Source organism: Tupaia chinensis, unplaced genomic scaffold, assembly GCF_000334495.1.
Source record: "Tupaia chinensis unplaced genomic scaffold, TupChi_1.0 Scaffold000112_1, whole genome shotgun sequence".
NCBI classification, from domain to species: Eukaryota; Metazoa; Chordata; class Mammalia; order Scandentia; family Tupaiidae; genus Tupaia; species Tupaia belangeri.
The window spans coordinates 666,808-683,954 of record NW_006159576.1 but is presented as its reverse complement, the minus strand read 5'-3'; the positions used below and the strand labels follow the sequence as shown (position 1 = coordinate 683,954).

The 17,147-nt window shown below is 39.2% G+C and overlaps 1 protein-coding gene and 1 pseudogene across 5 annotated transcripts in view; one reads left to right on the top strand and one right to left on the bottom strand.

Moving 5' to 3' along the window:
* SWT1 (SWT1 RNA endoribonuclease homolog) overlaps positions 1-17,147 on the top strand; it is a 134,133-nt gene that overhangs the window by 39,493 nt on the left and 77,493 nt on the right. For 4 of the 5 annotated variants that reach the window (XR_003548640.1, XM_006143863.3, XM_027770082.1 and 1 more), the window contains exons 11-13: positions 11,281-11,426; positions 13,485-13,648; positions 15,802-15,940. Coding sequence is in view for 4 of the 5 variants with exons in the window: in XM_006143863.3 (XP_006143925.1) it covers positions 11,281-11,426; positions 13,485-13,648; positions 15,802-15,940 (449 nt within the window). In the remaining variant the exon portion in view is untranslated. The remainder of the gene's footprint in view (positions 1-11,280; positions 11,427-13,484; positions 13,649-15,801; positions 15,941-17,147) is intronic. The other variant, XM_027770083.1, reaches the window with a different exon arrangement.
* LOC102483982 (RNA-binding protein 12-like) lies at positions 2,041-5,262 on the bottom strand (annotated as a pseudogene).

Below are 17,147 nucleotides of genomic sequence, written 5' to 3'. Positions count from 1 at the left end.
CGCGAACCGTGGTCGACTACGTGGGAGTCCAGCGACATAGCCATTATGCTCACTGCTGGTTCTCTTCCTTTTAAATTTTTAAAGATTGTTTTCTAGCTAAAAATATGGCCTTTTAAAAATTATAGTGAGAGTTTTAGGTGTATGTGAACAGATTGTGTGTTCTGCTTTTATGGGTGTTCGATGAATCTCAGTTAGATAGGTTGATTGGTAGTATTCTTCAGGTCTTCTGTCATATAATCTTCCTGTTTTTCTGTCCGCTTCTTCTGTGTCACTAAGAGAATATTGAAATCTTTAATTGTGACTTTGTCTGTTTGTCCTTTCAGTCCTATTTGTATGGCTTCAGGTAGTATGAAAGTCGCTAAAACTGTGCATTTCTGTTGTCCCACACCATTGATGAATTATATAATACCCTCAGGCATTATATAATTTATTTATTTATTTTGTTTATTTTAATTTGACCAGAGAGGGACAGAGAGAGGGAGGGAGGGAAAGTGAGAAAGCAACCGCCAGGTCTGGGATTTGAACCATGGTTGGCCATGTGGGAGTCTGCACCCTTAACCATCACGCCACCTGCTGGCCCCAAGATGGAAACTTTTAGTGAGTGCACACACATTTTAGGATTGCTTAGGACTGTCTTGTTGAATTGGACCCCCCCCCTTTGTTTTATTTTATTTTATTTTTTTTGCCTTCGGTTATGTGCGCTCACCAGAGAGACAGAGATAGTAAGAGGGAACGTGAGAAATTACACCCCAGGGGTATGGCCATGCCTCAATCCCTTCTCCATTTTTGTACTGAGATCTTAGGGATCCAGGCACACGTGCCAGGTGTGAGTTTCAAGCCACTGAGTCCAGCACTAGAAGTGTAGTTGGCCATGTGGGGCAGCAGCGTAACTGCTGTGCTACCTGCTGGTCCCAGAATGGGTCATTTTTATATAGTGTTTGTTCCTGATAATATTCCAGGTTCTGAAGTCTCTGTTTCTAGTATTCATATAACTATTACATGGGGTCCAGCAGGTGGCATGGTGGTTAAGGTGCTATATTCCCATGTGGCTGACTATTGTTCCAGTCCCAGGGGTGGAAGCTTGAAAATCATGCCAGGTGCATGTACATGCATGCCCAAAATTCCTAGAGGAGAATGGAGGAGAAGGGATTGTTGCGTGGCGTCCCCCTGGGGAGTGCTTTTTCACTTTGTCTCTCTTTAGTATACCCCCATCTGGCAAAAATCTAAAAAAAAATTGTATGTGTATATATATATGATTATTCTAGTTTTCTTTTGGTTAGTATTATATGGTATATCTTTTTTTTTTCTGTATACAGAGATTTTATTCAATTTTAAAAGAAAATGAGGACTTTAGACAAAGCTTTGACTCTGTAACAAAGCAAATCTTTCCAGCTTTAAACCAAATTCCAAGTAGCCAACTATTTTTCCAGAAGCTGGCAAGAGCACCCTCAATGAACTCTACTGATATTTCTTTTTTCTTCATCCGATATGGTATAAAACAAGACCAATCTAGACTCCTTAATACACTTTATATGGTCATTTTTACAAGTGGTATGCCAAAATCATTTTTGTGTTCTCTCCAGATAGCTTTACTGTATCATACAGCAATGTGTATCCTGTTAGTGAGTCTTCTGTAAACCGATGTTCTATATTATGGAAACCAATCTATGTACTATGAAATAATTCACAGGTTCTAACCTGGAAATACTAGGAAAACAATCTGTATGCATTAATCACGGCAACATGAAGATCTACCCTATAAGGAATTGGCGTGAACAGCTACCCTAATATAAGCTTTACTTTTCTTTTTTTTTTTTTTGGAAAGGTTTTTGCTATAGGGTGCGTGCGCTCGCCAGACAGAGAGACAGAAAGTGAGAAATCACCCCCCAGGGGATGGCCACGCCACAATCCCTTCTCCTCCATTCTCTTCTCGGGATCTTGGGCACGCACGCACACGTGTCCGGCGTGAGTTTTAAGCCACCGGGTCCGGGACACGAACCGCAGTCGACTACGTGGGAGTCCAGCGACATAGCCATTATGCTAACTTCTGGTCCCAAGCTTTACTTTTCTTGAACCTATAGGTCTGTCATTTAAGTCAATGACAGCAGCTGTGGCTTTATCCCAGGATTCAAAGGCCACCATGGCTTTACCTGTGGGCATTCCTTTTTCATTGTATTTTAAACATACTGAGCCTGGAATTACTTGATAGCCATAAAAGAATCTAAAATCTCATCAGTAGACAGAGTAAAGGGCATGTTCTACACTTTAATTATTGTAGGTTCTGGTTTTCTAGAACTAGCTCCAAAGCCAGGGGGACCACCAATATGGATTGGGCCAGGTCCAGGCCCAGCCTCTGGCCCAAAGGCTGGTGGCCCACTCAAATGTCAAGGGGCACTTCCAAGACCAGGCTGGCCACTTCCAAAGCCAGGGGACCACCTAATCTACCAGGGCCATTTCCAAAATTCTGAGGGCCCCCTCCAAATCCCAATAGCCCTCTTAAATTATTTGATCCACCTCCAAAAGCTGGAACATCCAGTCCTAGACCAGGAAAACCATTGTTTCCAACTGAAAGCATACCAGGCCTAGCATCACCAAAGGCCCCTCCTAATCATGGAGGAGGGAGTGGTGGTCCAAAGGCCTTTGACCCACCAAAATTACCAAGAAAGTTAAATGGAGGCCCACTGTTGGCTTCCTTTGACCCTACAGTCAGGAAGGTATGTTCATCACTTCCTGCACTGGGCATTCCCACACCAGGTAGCCCTGGACCAGGCAGCCCTGGACCAGGCAGCCCAGCACCAGGAACTGCCGCACCAGGTAATCCTCCCGTACTGGGCGTTCCCGCACTGGGCCTTCCTCCTTGTACTGCAGGATTACCTGGCACAGGCACCTTTAACCCCTTATTTTCTTGGGCAGGGGGATTTTTCTTAGTCTCTGTTATATCTTCTAGGATAACTAGATGAATAAAAACTTTTCTCTCATTAAGTCTTTTATGGTGTAAGCATTCAGACTTACGTGCATCATCTTCATTTTTAAACTGTCCTAGACCTTGCCCATTATTATCAACAAGAATAGCATTTTCATCCACTGGGATTCCTTCTAGGAACTGAAGAACATCCATCTTGGTAATGCTGAATGGAATATTTGTTATGTGGGCGCAGACTTTGGCAGAGTTGACATCACCCTCTGTATTTAACATCATTTCTCTCTCGTCATAGCTGAAGTTATGCAGTCTTTTTCAAATCATACCCATCTTTTCTAGCATACCTTTCTTAGTAATTACATGAACTTGAATAAAGTGATTGCCCATATATTGTTTATCACGATGTAGAGCAGCTTTATAGTCAGCTTCATTTCTAAATTCCATGAAGCCTTCACTAATTGCTTTCTCATTGGGTCCTAAGCTATATAAATACTATCTTCCACAATATCCAACTTTTTTTTCTTTAATTTTAAAAATTATTTTATTGGAAACCAGCAGTTAGTGTAATGGCTATGTCACTGGACTCCCACGTAGTCCACCGCAGTTCGTGTCCCGGACCCGGTGGCTTAAAACTCACGCCGGGCGCGTGTGCGTGCCTGCCCAAGATCCTGAGAGGAGAGTGGAGAAGAAGGGATTGTGGTGTGACCATCCCCCCTGGGGAGTGATTTCTTGCTTTCTGTCTCTCTGTCTCTCTCTGTCTGGCGAACGCACGCGCCCCATAGCGAAAAAACCTCTCCCCCCCAAAAAATATTTTATTCATTTATTTATTTATTTTTTTACATGAGTTGTGCCAGAGAAAGGCAGAGAGAGCGAGCGAGCTGCCAGGTTCGGGACTTGAACCATGATTGGCCATGTCGGAATTCCAGCGCCTTAATCACCACGCTATCTGCTGGCCCCAGTATCCAACTTTTTAAAAAAATCAATGACATGTTTGTTTTCTGCTTCAAATGGTAGCCCTTTCAAGTAAACACAAAAGCCAGCCTCCCGTGATGATCTTGATCTTGACCTTTTCTGCCCACTGCACGACTTTGATCTGGGAAGTGTCTGAGAAGGGGAATGGGTTTGTCCAGAAGGTCCCATACTTTGCCTAAAAGTGATACGGCCTCCAGCAGCTACCCGTCTGTCTGTGGCAGGGCTAACTTCCACATACCGTTGAATCATCAGCATTCTGTTTTGTTTCAAAGCTTCAAATGAATCTTGAGGGGAGAGAAACTTAACCAATCCATTTCCATTATTTCATCCTGCATGATCTTTCAACAAATGTACTGCATCAACACAGAACCCATGGAAAAAATCTCTGACGTCATTTTCCATTGCAGAAAAGGTCATCCCACGCACACTGACATAAAGGTCATCGGTGTTGATAGGAAGTGGCTTTACACTGCTTTGACAGTTCATCTGGATGGGATTAACAGGAGTCAGTGGACCCAGAAACGTAGGGTCCATGTTATTGTTCATATTCAGAGGTGCTCCAGAGCCATTCATTCCAGCAGCAGAGGTTCCACAGGTGGTGGGTTCAAGGGTGGCATGCCTCACATAGGTGTTAGTGGGGTCATGGGTGGCACAGAAGGGACTGCAGGAATTGGAGGCACAAGAGGCACAGGAAGAAGCAACATAGGTACTGGAGGAGGAACTGGTATTGGGGGAATGGATGGCATCGGTGGCATAGATGGTATCGCTGGCATTGGAGGAATTGGTGGTGGTGGGACTGTCTTCATTGGAGACACTGTGCTTGGAATGGTTGAGCTAAAAATATTGGGCTCCCAAAGGAAGCCCCCATATTTGGAGGTGCCGTTCCTATGCTGGCTGTGGAGAATGTCTGTATATTTTTGTTGCTTTCATTAACTGAATTGGTGGCAGTAACTACACTGGGCGAAGAATTATTAAAGTTGGGTACTGTTGTAGGCAGGTTTACTCTGCCACTCATTCCCGAGCTAGGTGGAGGTCCTGATCTACTAGCATTTGCTGGCGGTATATCTAAATCGGCAGTTTCAAAGCGTCTATGACTCAGTCCAGTCATATTCTGCATTGCTACTTACTACTTCTTACTACTCAACAGTAGTGTTACTTTTGACCCTTTAGTTGTACCACCTGTGCACGTCATACCAAGCCTTACATCTCATCAGTGGCAAAAACAATGAAAGCCTCACCCAGTTCACCCCCTACAATATGCACGTCCCTATCAGGGATGGTCAATCCAGAGAAGAAGTGGCGAATGTCCATGGTCCCTGCCACAATTAAGAGACCTTGCAAATGGATGACCACAGCCATGTTGTGCTGAAACCACACACACCTCAGACACCACCTCCTTCACTGCTTCACAAAATGGCCACCAGCTGGTATATCTTTACATCTTTTTGCTTTTAACCTATCTGTATTTTTTTTTTTTTTGCCAGAGAGCAGATGTGCTTTCTATGGGGGATGAAGAGGGAAAGTGAAAAAGCACCCTGGGAAATGGTTACACCACAATCCCTTCACCATTCCTCCTTTTTTCAGGATTTGGGGCATGCACACATACCCAGCATGATTTTTTTTTTCTTTTTTAAGAATTGTTCTTTTCAGGACCAGCAGTTGGCGTAATGGCTATGTCACTGGACTCTCACGTGGTCTACCGCGGTTTGCGTCCCGGACCTGGTGGCTTAAAACTCACGCAGGTTGTGTATACATGTGTACACAAAATCTCAAGAGGATACTGAAGGAGAAGGGATTGTGGAGTGGCCATTCCCCTGGTGTGATTTCTCACTTTCTGTCTCTCTGGCGAGTGCACGCAGCCTACAACAAAAACCTCTCTTAAAAAAAAGAAAGATAGAAAAACACACTAGGCTCATGTGCATGTGTTTATTGGGGCAGCAGGTGGCGTAGTGGTTCAAGGCACTGAACTCCCACGTGGCTGACTGTGGTTTGAATCCTGGACCTGGTGGCTTGATTTCTCACTTTCCCTCTCTTTCTCTCACTTTGTCCCTCTCTAGTCAAATTTAAATAAATAAATAGATAGGTAAATAGATAGATAAAATAATTCATTCCCTTTTTTGGGAGAAGTTTTTGCTATAGGGTGTGTGCGCTTGCCAAAGAGACAGAGAGAAAGTGAGAAATCACCCCATGGGGGGATGGTCACACCGCAGTCCCTTCTCCTCCATTCTCCTCTCGGAATCTTGGGCATGCACACACACATGCCTGGCATGAGTTTAAGCTTCCGGGTCCAGGACTCAAACCGCAGTTGACTACATGGGAGTCCAGCAACATAGCCAGTACGCCGACTACTGGTCCCTAAAATAATTCTTAAAAAAAATACTTATTAAATTCGCTAGACAGCATTTAAACTCACCAGAGAAAGAGAGAGAAAGTGAGAACACAAGGTCTGGGATTCAAACTGTGGTCAGCCATGTGGGAATCCAGCACCTTTACCACCATGCCACCTGCTGGCCCCTACCCAGCATGTTTTTTAAGCCCCTAGGTCCAGGACATGAACTATGTGCTTGGCTATGTGCTTTAACTACCACACCACCTTGATAGTGGCCCTTACTTGCACCTTTATATTTAAAGTAAGTTTCTTATAGATAGCATATAGTTGGTTGTTTATTTTTTGGCCAATTTGACAATGTCTGTCTTTTAATTCATGAGTTTAGACCATATACTTTAATTTGTGAGGTTAAACTCTAGCATTTTGCTCATTTTTTTCTGTTTAGTCTTCCTGTCCTTTTCTCCCTTTTTAAAATTTATTTTGTTGAATTGTGATTTTTTTTAGGATATCATTCTGTCTCCATTAATGACTTAACTCATTCATTTTTGAAAAACCTTTGGTGATTGCTATAGTATGTACCGTATACATCTTTAACTGAAGAAAGGCTGTCTTCAGATAATGTAGTAGGCTCTTACAACAACATATTGGGTTGTTGGGAAAGTCATGATGCATTTTTGCATAGAAATACAGAAAAACACGTCATGACTTTTTTGATAACCTAATATATTGTCCCACAGCTCTTGGATGCTTTCTATTTAAAAAACAAACAAAAATCTTTTATTGCCTTTTTTGGTTCAGTCTGGATAATTTCTTTTGATCTGTCTTCACATTTGTTGATTCCTTCCTCACCTTCATTGAGTCTGTTGATGAGCCTGTCCAGAGCATTCATTCCTGTTACAGTGCTTTTTTATTGCTAGCATTTCCGTTTCATTCTTATATTTTTAAAAAGTATTATTATTATTATCATTATTATTATTTAATTTAACCAGAGAAAGGGAAAGTGAGAAAGCAAGCTGCCAGGTCTGGGATTTGAACCACAGTCAGCCATGTGGGAGTTCAGTGACTTAACCACTATGCCATCTGCTGGCCCTTGTTCTTATGGTTTTATTTTTGCTGAAACTGCCTGTCTGATTTTGCATTCTATTTACTTTTTATTAGAGCCTTTAATATATTAATCAAAATTGTTTAAACCTTGTCCAGTTATCTTCTATGTCTGTGTTATAGTTGAGTCTCGTTCTGTTGATTGCTTTGTTTTTTGATAGCCTGTTGCTTTTTTGGGGGGGGGGTATTTTTGCTATAGGGCATGTGCGCATGCCAGGAAGAGAGAGGCAGAGAGATAGAAAGCGAGAAATCACCCCCCAGGGAGGATGGCCACACCGCAATCCCTTTTCCTCCATTCTCCTCTTGGGATCTTGGGCGCGCATGCACATGCACCTGGTGTGAGTTTAAGCCACCGGGTCCGGGACTTGAACCCTGGTCGGCTACATGGGAGTTCAGCAACATAGCCATTATGCTAACTGCTGGTCCCAGTCTGTTACTTTTTCAGGGTAGAATTTATATGCAGATTTTGGGGCTCATTTGCTCTATGGCTTTTTTCCTTCAGTTTCCTCCTTAGCTTTCTGGTTACTCTGGTCAGTCTTAAACATTACTTTCTGACATTTAAGCCACTGAAGGAGTGACTTTCTTTTGTCCTAAGCCACTGATGGATTGGGAACTACTCTCAGGCAAAAAGGGGCTTATTAATCTCACTAATGCAGTTTCTGTGCCTCCAGAATTGACTTCTTGCTTTTGCCTACACTTTTATGCCCTCTATCTACTGCCTTCAAATTGTTTTTGTATTTGGTGGGAGTGTTTTTTTTCTTTTTTTTCTACCCACAGAGTGTCCTTGTTTCCGTCCTCCTGCCTCAGCTTCCTGAGTAGCTGGGACCACAGGTTGCTGACAGCTCACCCAGCTCTTTCAGAACATGTCACACTATGTTGCCTGTGTTGATCACACACGCACAGTCTCACTGTGTCGTGAGTTTCCCACCTCAGCTTCCCATACCTGGGGCTATAGGCACATGCCACCACTCCTGGCTTTTTAGGGTAGCCTGGGAATGGAGCCTGGGTTTCCCCCGTGGCTTCATTCTGCTGAGCAACAGAGTCCAGTACACACTACTGCAGCCTGACCCAACTATTTTTTTTTGGTCTATATTTTATTTTTTAAATTAATTTATTAATTTACTTTTAATCACATCTTTACACTGTAAAACATTTCTTTTTCCAGCACAAATGCTGTGCTTGTCAGTCAAGCCAGAGACTCTACATCTTATCAGCAAATAGATTCTCATTTTTTTGGTCAATTAAGCATACTTTTACTTGTTTTTTCCTTCCCCTTCCCTTTCTCTCCCTTCCATACTAAACTTTTTTTCCACATTTTATGGATTAACAAAATACCTTATGCTAAAAATATGGACAAAGCTAGAGTCTGGTTACATGTAATTTTCTTCTGAAACATTTTTAAAAATTAATTAGTTTACATTCATTCCCTGAGCATTATTGCAGCATACAAAATGTGAATTCCCATCCAGTATATGTGAATATACTGCATAGTGACTTAATCATACATGTTATCAGCAATAATTTTCCATTTCTAGTGTCATATATATATATATACATACATACACATATATATATATATATTTTTTACCCCTATTTCCCACCTTCCTCCCATACTGTATCAGGTGTCTACAGTTGTTTTCCATTCTTTTTATTTCCCACATTTTATGATTCACAAAATTTCTTAAATAGCTACTTTCAATAGCAAGTTCAGCTGGCATATCCATATCCATGAATACATGTCTGACTTTAGGCGTGAAACTCTGAATAGAATGAATATACTATTAAGTAGCACCTAGCTGATGCTGTATAGTTTACTACAGTCATTAAATAGGTATTTTTTAATATATATTTTTAATTTCAAGAAAAGCAGTTTTAGCTTTAGTAAATCAAAGAAATCCTAAGGAATTTTGCTTAAAAATTAAAGCAAGGAAACAGGTTAAGATTCTGTTGAAATAGTAGGTGCATGAACCTATTGGCAGCTCAAGGCAGGACAAAAATCCTTAAAACCGAAAAACAAAGCTTAGAAGAAAGTCAGCAATGTTTTAGTCAAAAGTCATAAAATGTTATTTTACCAGTTCAGTCTCATATAAATCTGTTTTCTGTTGTGGTTTGATCTTTCCAATTAAATTCTGGGATATAATATTCAACTTCAGACTTGTCCCTCTGATTATGTAGGCCATTTTCTTAGCTTTTGAAATCTTATTTCTGTGTGTCTGTATTTAAATTTTCTGGTATAGCACTCCCTTGAGAACTTCTTGGAGATCTGGTCTGGTGTTGGTAAATTCTTTCAGGTTTTGTTTATCTTACAATGTCCTTGTCTTTTCTCCCCATATGAAGGATAATCTTGCTGGTATGTATAGTATTCTTGGCTGAAATACTTTTCCCTTAACATTTTGAATATATTTTCCCATTCTTTCCTCACATTGTTTCCAATGAGAGGTCCACTGTGAGCCTGATGGGATATCCTTTGTAGGTAACTTGATGTTTCTCTCTTGCCAATCTTAGTATCTTGTCTTTGTCTGTGGTTTTGTTCAATCTCGTTATAATGTGTCTTGGAGAACTTCTTGGATTGATTCTCTTTGGGTTCCTTTGTATTTCTTGGGACTGGATCTTTGAAGGCTTCTCTAGGTTTGGAACGTTTTTGCCAAGGATTTCATGGAATAGATTATCAATGCCCTTAGGAGTCCGTTCACTTTCTGGGATACCAATTATCTGGATGTTTGGACGTTTGATGGTATCGAATATTTCTTGTAGATTCTCATTTTTTGGGCAATTTTCTCGGTCTTCGTGGTGGATTTTTCTAGGTCAGTAATTCTATCTTCTATATCTGAGATTAAATTTTTTGTATGATCTTGTCTGCTTTTAATACTTTCAGGGGAAATTTTGACTTCCTGTGTTATAGCCTTCATCTCTAACAGGTCCATTTGATTCTTTTTTATAGCGTGTATTTCCTCGTTTAGATCTTGCAAGAACTTCCTCACCTCCTGGAACTTGTCAGCTCCTTTCTCCTGCCTCTTCTGCAGTTCATTGTCTCTCTCCTCTTCCATCTCTGTTAGCTTTGTCACTATTAATATCCTAAATTCTTTATCAGACATTTCCATGACTTTATAATTCTCCTCTGTGCAAAGGTTAGTCTGATGAAGATAGGTCTGCCTTTCTCTGTAACCTCCTAAACTCACGCATTCATTCTGATCATACTGGCTTTCAGGAAACAGCAGTTTCACACTATAGGGTGAATTTTTCTAATTCAAAAATTTGAAATCTGAAGTGCTCCAAAATCTGATATTTTCTTGGTGCTTGCATAATGCCATACCACAATGGAAAATTCCAAACATGACCTCATGTAATGGTTGGAGGCAAAATGCTGTATTGTAAAAATGTTGTGTAAAATTCTCTTTAGATGTGTTTAAACTATGTATAAAACATAAATTAATTTGATGTTTATATGTAGTCCCGTCCCCAAGATACTTCAATATATATATGCAAATATTCCAGAATCAAAAAAAAAAAAGAAATTTGAGACACTCTAGTAAGACATGCTTAAACTACTTGTCTCATGCTCATTTTGAATAAATTTGTAATTATCTACCTGGTATGAATTGTTTCTCTTATTATGGTTCTCTGTGTTTTTTTCTCTTTCCTTCGTTTTCTGGGTATATCTTTGGATAAGTTATTTAACTTTTTTATACCCGTTCCCATCTGTGAAAGGGAGGTAAAATTGGCATTATACCTATCTCAGAGTTTTGTTTTTAATATATTTTATTTAAATATATATATATATAGTTATTATCCCTATAAGACTCTCCTGTGTGTAGGTTCTTCTATCATCTCTATTTTTTAAAAAAAATCCTTTTTAATGCTTATGCTGAGAATTACCAAACTGACTATGTATCTCATGTGTTTTGGATTCTCATGTGGTTTATCTTATAAAATATTTTTCTCCTAACTTCTACCCCAGGGATGATAGAAATTTAAGAAGCAAAGGCCTAATAAGTGGTGTGAAGTCACTCAGTAAAGAAGATTTGAGTGCAGAGTTATTAAACTTGTCTCTTAACACAGATGTGCCTAATCAACTGTGTATTTCTAAGCAGCAGTTGAAAGCAGGTAATCACCTTACACTGAATAATTAGAATTATATTGTATTATGTTCTGATAATCTTTGGAATTAATAGTAAATTTTTATCATGTGCTTTTTAAAAAAATATTTTTATTTTTTATTTTTATTTTATTTTTTTTGTCACCAGAGAGAGAGAGAGAGAGAGAGAGAGAGAGAGAGAGAGAACATGAGAAATCATCCTCTGAGAGTATGGCCATACTGCAGTCCCTTCTCCATTATTCTCCTCTCAGGAGTTTGGGCACGTATGCACGCACACGTCCCTGTTGTGATTTTGAAGCCATTGATCAGGACTTGAACCACGAAGTTAGCCATGTGGGATCCAGCTGCCTTAACCATGACACATGCTGTTCCTGGCCTGGCGTGATTTTCAAGCTGTTGGGTTCAGCATGGAGCTGTGGTCAGCTTTGTGGGAGTCCAGCAGCTTAATCACCACGCCACCTGCTGGCCTCTCATCTTGTACATTTAAGGTAACTTGAGGTTTGGCATATTTGCTGGCATGTAAATCATAGAGATAAAAGGAACTTATATTGGTAATTCAAAAGAACACAGTTAAAGTGGTCTTCTGTATATACCCTTACAAATTAATTAGATGATTTTGCCCATATTCACACACACTTTTACATGTTTATAGTCACTGTGTACATGTTAATTTGTACCTTAGAGCGTAGATTCCTTTTAAATTAATAAATAGTATTAATAGGAAATATTTTTGAAGTAGAGATAATTTTTAGTCTTTTTTTTAAAAATTAGCTTCATATTCATAGCTTCCTATTCATACCAAAAAAAAAAAAAAAAGCTACTCAGTGGTGGAGCCAGCAGGTAGTTTGGTAGTTAAGGCATTGGACTCTCACATGTCTGACCACGGTTTGAAATCTGGACCTGGAACATATGCATGTGTGCTCCAAATCCCAAGAGGTAAAAGGATGAGAAGGGACTGTGGCATGGCCATCCCTCCTGGCCGGAGGGGTGGGGATTGGGGGAGTATTTCACTCTTTAATTCTGGGGGGTGATTTCTCACCTTTTCCTCTCTTGTTTGCTGCCTTTCTATCTCTGTTTCTCCAACAAGTGTGTGTGCCTGGAAGCAAACTAAACAAATAATAAATTAAAAACGTATTAAAAAAGAAAAAAAAAGGGGATTTAGAAGGAGTAACAAGATACTCTAATTATGGTTTTTTAGAGGTAGTGTGCTTTCAGTTTGCCCATTTTCTTATTGTCATTTTATTTATTTTAAATTTTGCCAGAGGGGGCTTGCACTCTCCAGAGAGGCAGAGAGAGAGAAAACACCCCTCTTCTTCCCCTCCCAGCATGGTCATGCTGGAATCCCTTCTTCATTCCTCCCTCCTTTTGGGATTTTGGGCACATATACACCTATTGCCAGGTCCAGGAGTTGAACCATGTGCAATGTAGCTGCCTTAGCCACTAGGCCAGGGGATGGCCCATGTTATTGTTACTTTAAATTCTTACTTTGTATTTGCAGAGGTAAGCCACTTACTATTTTGAATTTGCCTAAAGAAAATTGTTTTCAGATGTTAAAAAAAGTAATGTTAATGAAATGATCTAATTTAAGATAATGAAAGCTCTTTTTAAAAGAGTAGGACATGAAGTGGTTAAACTAGAAATTTTGGTCCTTTCAGAACAACTCATTGATATGGGCTGAGTTTGTATGGAAAATTTTCTTATTTTGAGAAGAAAACCCATCTTGATCCATAGTTCTTGTATTTTTGTTGTAAATAAGTCCTAAAAATTCTTCTCTTTAAAAAAATAATAAAACTAACATTTCTTGCCTTTCTTTTTGAGTAAAAATACTTAGTTGCTTTTTGTCAAAAAGGTAAAAGCACTTGCTAAAGTAATTTGTTGTATCTGAAATAACTATAGTAGAGATAACATGTTTCTAAATATTTCTTCAGAAATACAGTATTGTTTTCTGGGCAATTCAAATGTTAATTATATACATGAAATTATTATTTAAGGCCAAGTACTAATTATATATGTATAATATTTACTATTAGCACCCTAAATAAACCATGTAACTACTTGCTTTGAAGAAGCAGCGCCCTTGGAAGAGAACTGTGAGAAAGAATCTACAACGTCTGGACTGTCCATTCTACTTGAAAGTGTCACATCTCAGCTTGAAAAAGCTCTCGGAACAGCTTTATCTTCAATATTAGAAACAGAAATGAAAATTGCTTTTGGAGACCTCTGGATGGAGGTGATTGGTTCAACTCTGTTAAGTTGAAAAATGCTTTTTAATTGCAGAACATTTGTATCTTATTTTAAGGAATAGTTCTTATATAAAATATGTATGTTTTTACTGTACTTTATATCACATGAAACTTTTTCTTCAAGTTTTTGAAATTTAATTTTTTTGACAGTTAAATGATAGACGTTTCTTAAAGATTAGTACTACACATTATCATTTACTTTTTTTTTTTTTTTTAAAGGTTTTTGCCATGGACGCATGCGCTTGCCAAAGAGGAAAGAGACAGAGAGAGAGTGAGAGGGAAAATGAGGAATCACCCCTCCAGGGGAATGGCCACTCTGTAATCGCTTGACCTCCATTGTTCTTCTGGGATTGGAGCTGGCATCCACATGGGCCTGGCATGAGTTTTAAGCCTCCGGGTCAGACTTGAACTTTGCTCAGCCATGTGGGTGCCTTATCCACCATGCCACCTGCTGGCCCATGACTTACTTTTTCAGTCAGCACATTTATTATGAGTCTACTTTTTGTCAGATGCATTACACCCCTGTGGAGCGCAAATGGAATTTAGAAATACTTCTCTCGCTTCGAGTCAACAATGTCTAACATAAGGAATTTCCCTAGCATTCTCCTAGCATTTATATTCAGAAAAAAAAGTATATATTTTGACTTATGTCTTAGAAAATATGACAAAGAGCGGCCAGCAGATGATGTGGTGGTTAAGGGTACTGGACTCCCACATGGGCGACTATGGTTCAAGTCCCAGTCCTGGCAGCTTGCTTTCTCACTTTTTCTTTCTCTCTCTCTCCCCCTGTCTCTAATGAAATTAAGAAGTAATAACTAATGGAATTAAATAAACAATTCTTTGAAACACTAAATTTACCAATAGTTATATTAAAAATTCAGTTTAATATTTGCTGTTCACATTTATAGTGAAGAGAAACATTATTCTCCATCAATTGTATCTTGTTGCTAGATATTTCACCTTTTCAGTGACTTTCTCATATTTGAGAAACATACCATATCAAAATGATTTGTTTGCCATTTGATTATATTATTGTCAAGCTAAGATGAAGAATGATCTGAAGATACTCGGAAGGTTGATTTGAATTACATTTTTTACAGTAGAAATAAGGAAATTCATTTCATACAAGTGATTTAGAAAAGGGAGTGTTGACATCTTACAGATCTAATAATCAATTTACAGATATAATAATCTTTATTAATGTGTCTTTGCAAGCGTGTAGCAAGTAATGGTTATATTTAACATCTGTTTTTTTTTTTCTTAAATTTGCTAGTGAGTATGTGCTTGTCAGAGAGAGATGGGGGAGGGGCAAAAAAGCACACCCTCAAGCAAACAGTCATGCCACAATCCCTTCTGCATTTCTACTCTTGGGATTTTGGGCATGTACGCACACACAGCTGGCATGTTTCTCAAACTACCGCATCTGAGACTTGAACCATGCAGTCGGCCTTGTGGGATCCAGCTCCCTAAATCACCATGCCTCCAACTGTCTTTTCTTCTGTGTAGGTTTTTTTCTTCAAGTACATGAAATAATTAGATTGATTTTATCATAGAAACAATTGTGATGAAAAGTAACCTTTGCTGACTTACACTATCCTTCCTCTGATTAGAACTGTGCCATGTTTTTGTACATGTAGTTTCTATAACTAAGTAGTAATGCTAATATGAATTTCATAAAATCAATTTGTAGTGGAATTAGCATTTTAAGATTATGATTGACTTTTAATTAAGAATTCAACTAAGTATATTTTGCCCAGAAGTAATATGAAGGAATTCCTAAGTAGGTACTTTTTTTTTTTTTTTGAGAGGTTTTCACTATAGGGTGCCTGCGCTCGCCAGACAGACAGAGAGAGACAGAGAGACAGAAAGCGAGAAATCACCCCCCAGGGGGGATGGTCACGCTGCAGTCCCTTCTCCTCCATTCTCCTCTCGGGATCTTGGGCACGCACACACACGTGCCCGGCGTGAGTTTTAAACCACCGGGTCCAGGACGCGAACTGCGGTCGACTACGTGGGAGTCCAGCGACATAGCCATTACGCTAACTGCTGGTTTCCAGTAGGTACTTTGTAATAATAGGAATAATAAGTAAATCTATAGATGCTAATTTAAAAAAAATTTTTTTTTCTTTTTCTAAATAAGATGCTGTACTTGAAACCACCATGGACTCTAATACATTTATTACAGTGTTTTAAAAAACATTGGTTGGCTGTATTTGGATTAATTGTGGAAAAGAGCTTGCTTTTGACTATTGAGAGCCTGTACAAAAATCTCTGTAAAGGTATGGATATTTTATTTTTCTCCTTAACAGGGTTGTTTGAAAGTAGTGTTAAAGTACCACATATATTCCATGGGATGTGAGGATGGATTAATGAAAAATGTATCAGTTAGTTCCTAGTCATTTACACTGCTCATTTCTCAGGGTAATTTGTGGTAACTGGATGAATGGAACTAGTTCGTAGAGCATGTGATTGCAAATACTATCATTGTTGTTGTTCCTGAATATTATAACTACATAATTCTTAAAAATAACTATTTTATTTAACTTTAGTTGTTATCATCATTATTATTTTTTAATTTAACTGAAGAGGAATTGAGAAAGCAACTGGGAAAGTCAGAAAGCAAGTTGCCAGGTCTGGAACTTGAACTGTGGTCATCCATGTAGGAGTCCAGCACCTCTAACCACCATGCCACCTGCCAGTCCCAATTTTTAAAAAAAGTTTATTTATTGCTTCTACAAGAGAGGGAGACAGAGACAGAGAGAGAGAGACAGACAGACAAATAGACCCACCCCCTCAATGGAGGCTTAGTATTTTGATCCTATTCCACAGCCTTAGTCAGTCAGGATCATGGGTACCTGCATGTACTTTGCATATATTGGGAGCGCTTGGAACAGGAACCCAAGACTTTTCTGTATGGCCTCAGCATCGTGGAATGTTGTGTTGCCACTGAGCCACCATGGCTAGTCTGAATGTGTAATTTTTAATGATGTTTACTTTATTAAAAAGAATTATTTTATTAAACTTTATTTTAATTTGACCAGAGAAGGATAGAGCGAGAGAGAGAGCGCACGTGTGTGCGCGCGAAAGAGAAAATGAGAAAGCAAGCCATCAATTCTGGGACTCAAAACGAAGTTGGCCAAGTGGGAGTCCAGCATTCTTAACCACCACGCCACCTGCTGGTCCCAATGATGTTTACTTTGAAAACTTTGTAAATAGTATTTTACAATCTGTTCAAGTATACACATAGAAATAGGTGTTTTTCATTTTTCACTCGTTGAGCACATGTCATATACTAACTTTTAAATGAGTGTATCAAGGTTTCTAAACTGTGTGGATAAGGATTAGGAAACCTTTGGCTTTAGCACATAGTGAATTCTAGAACTGGAAAGTCCACAGAGACTACTAAGTTCATGGCTTTTAAATAATATTCAGCAGAACTTTGGGCTTCTTTAAGTGCCTTTGCTGCCACAGAGGGCAGAGGAAAGA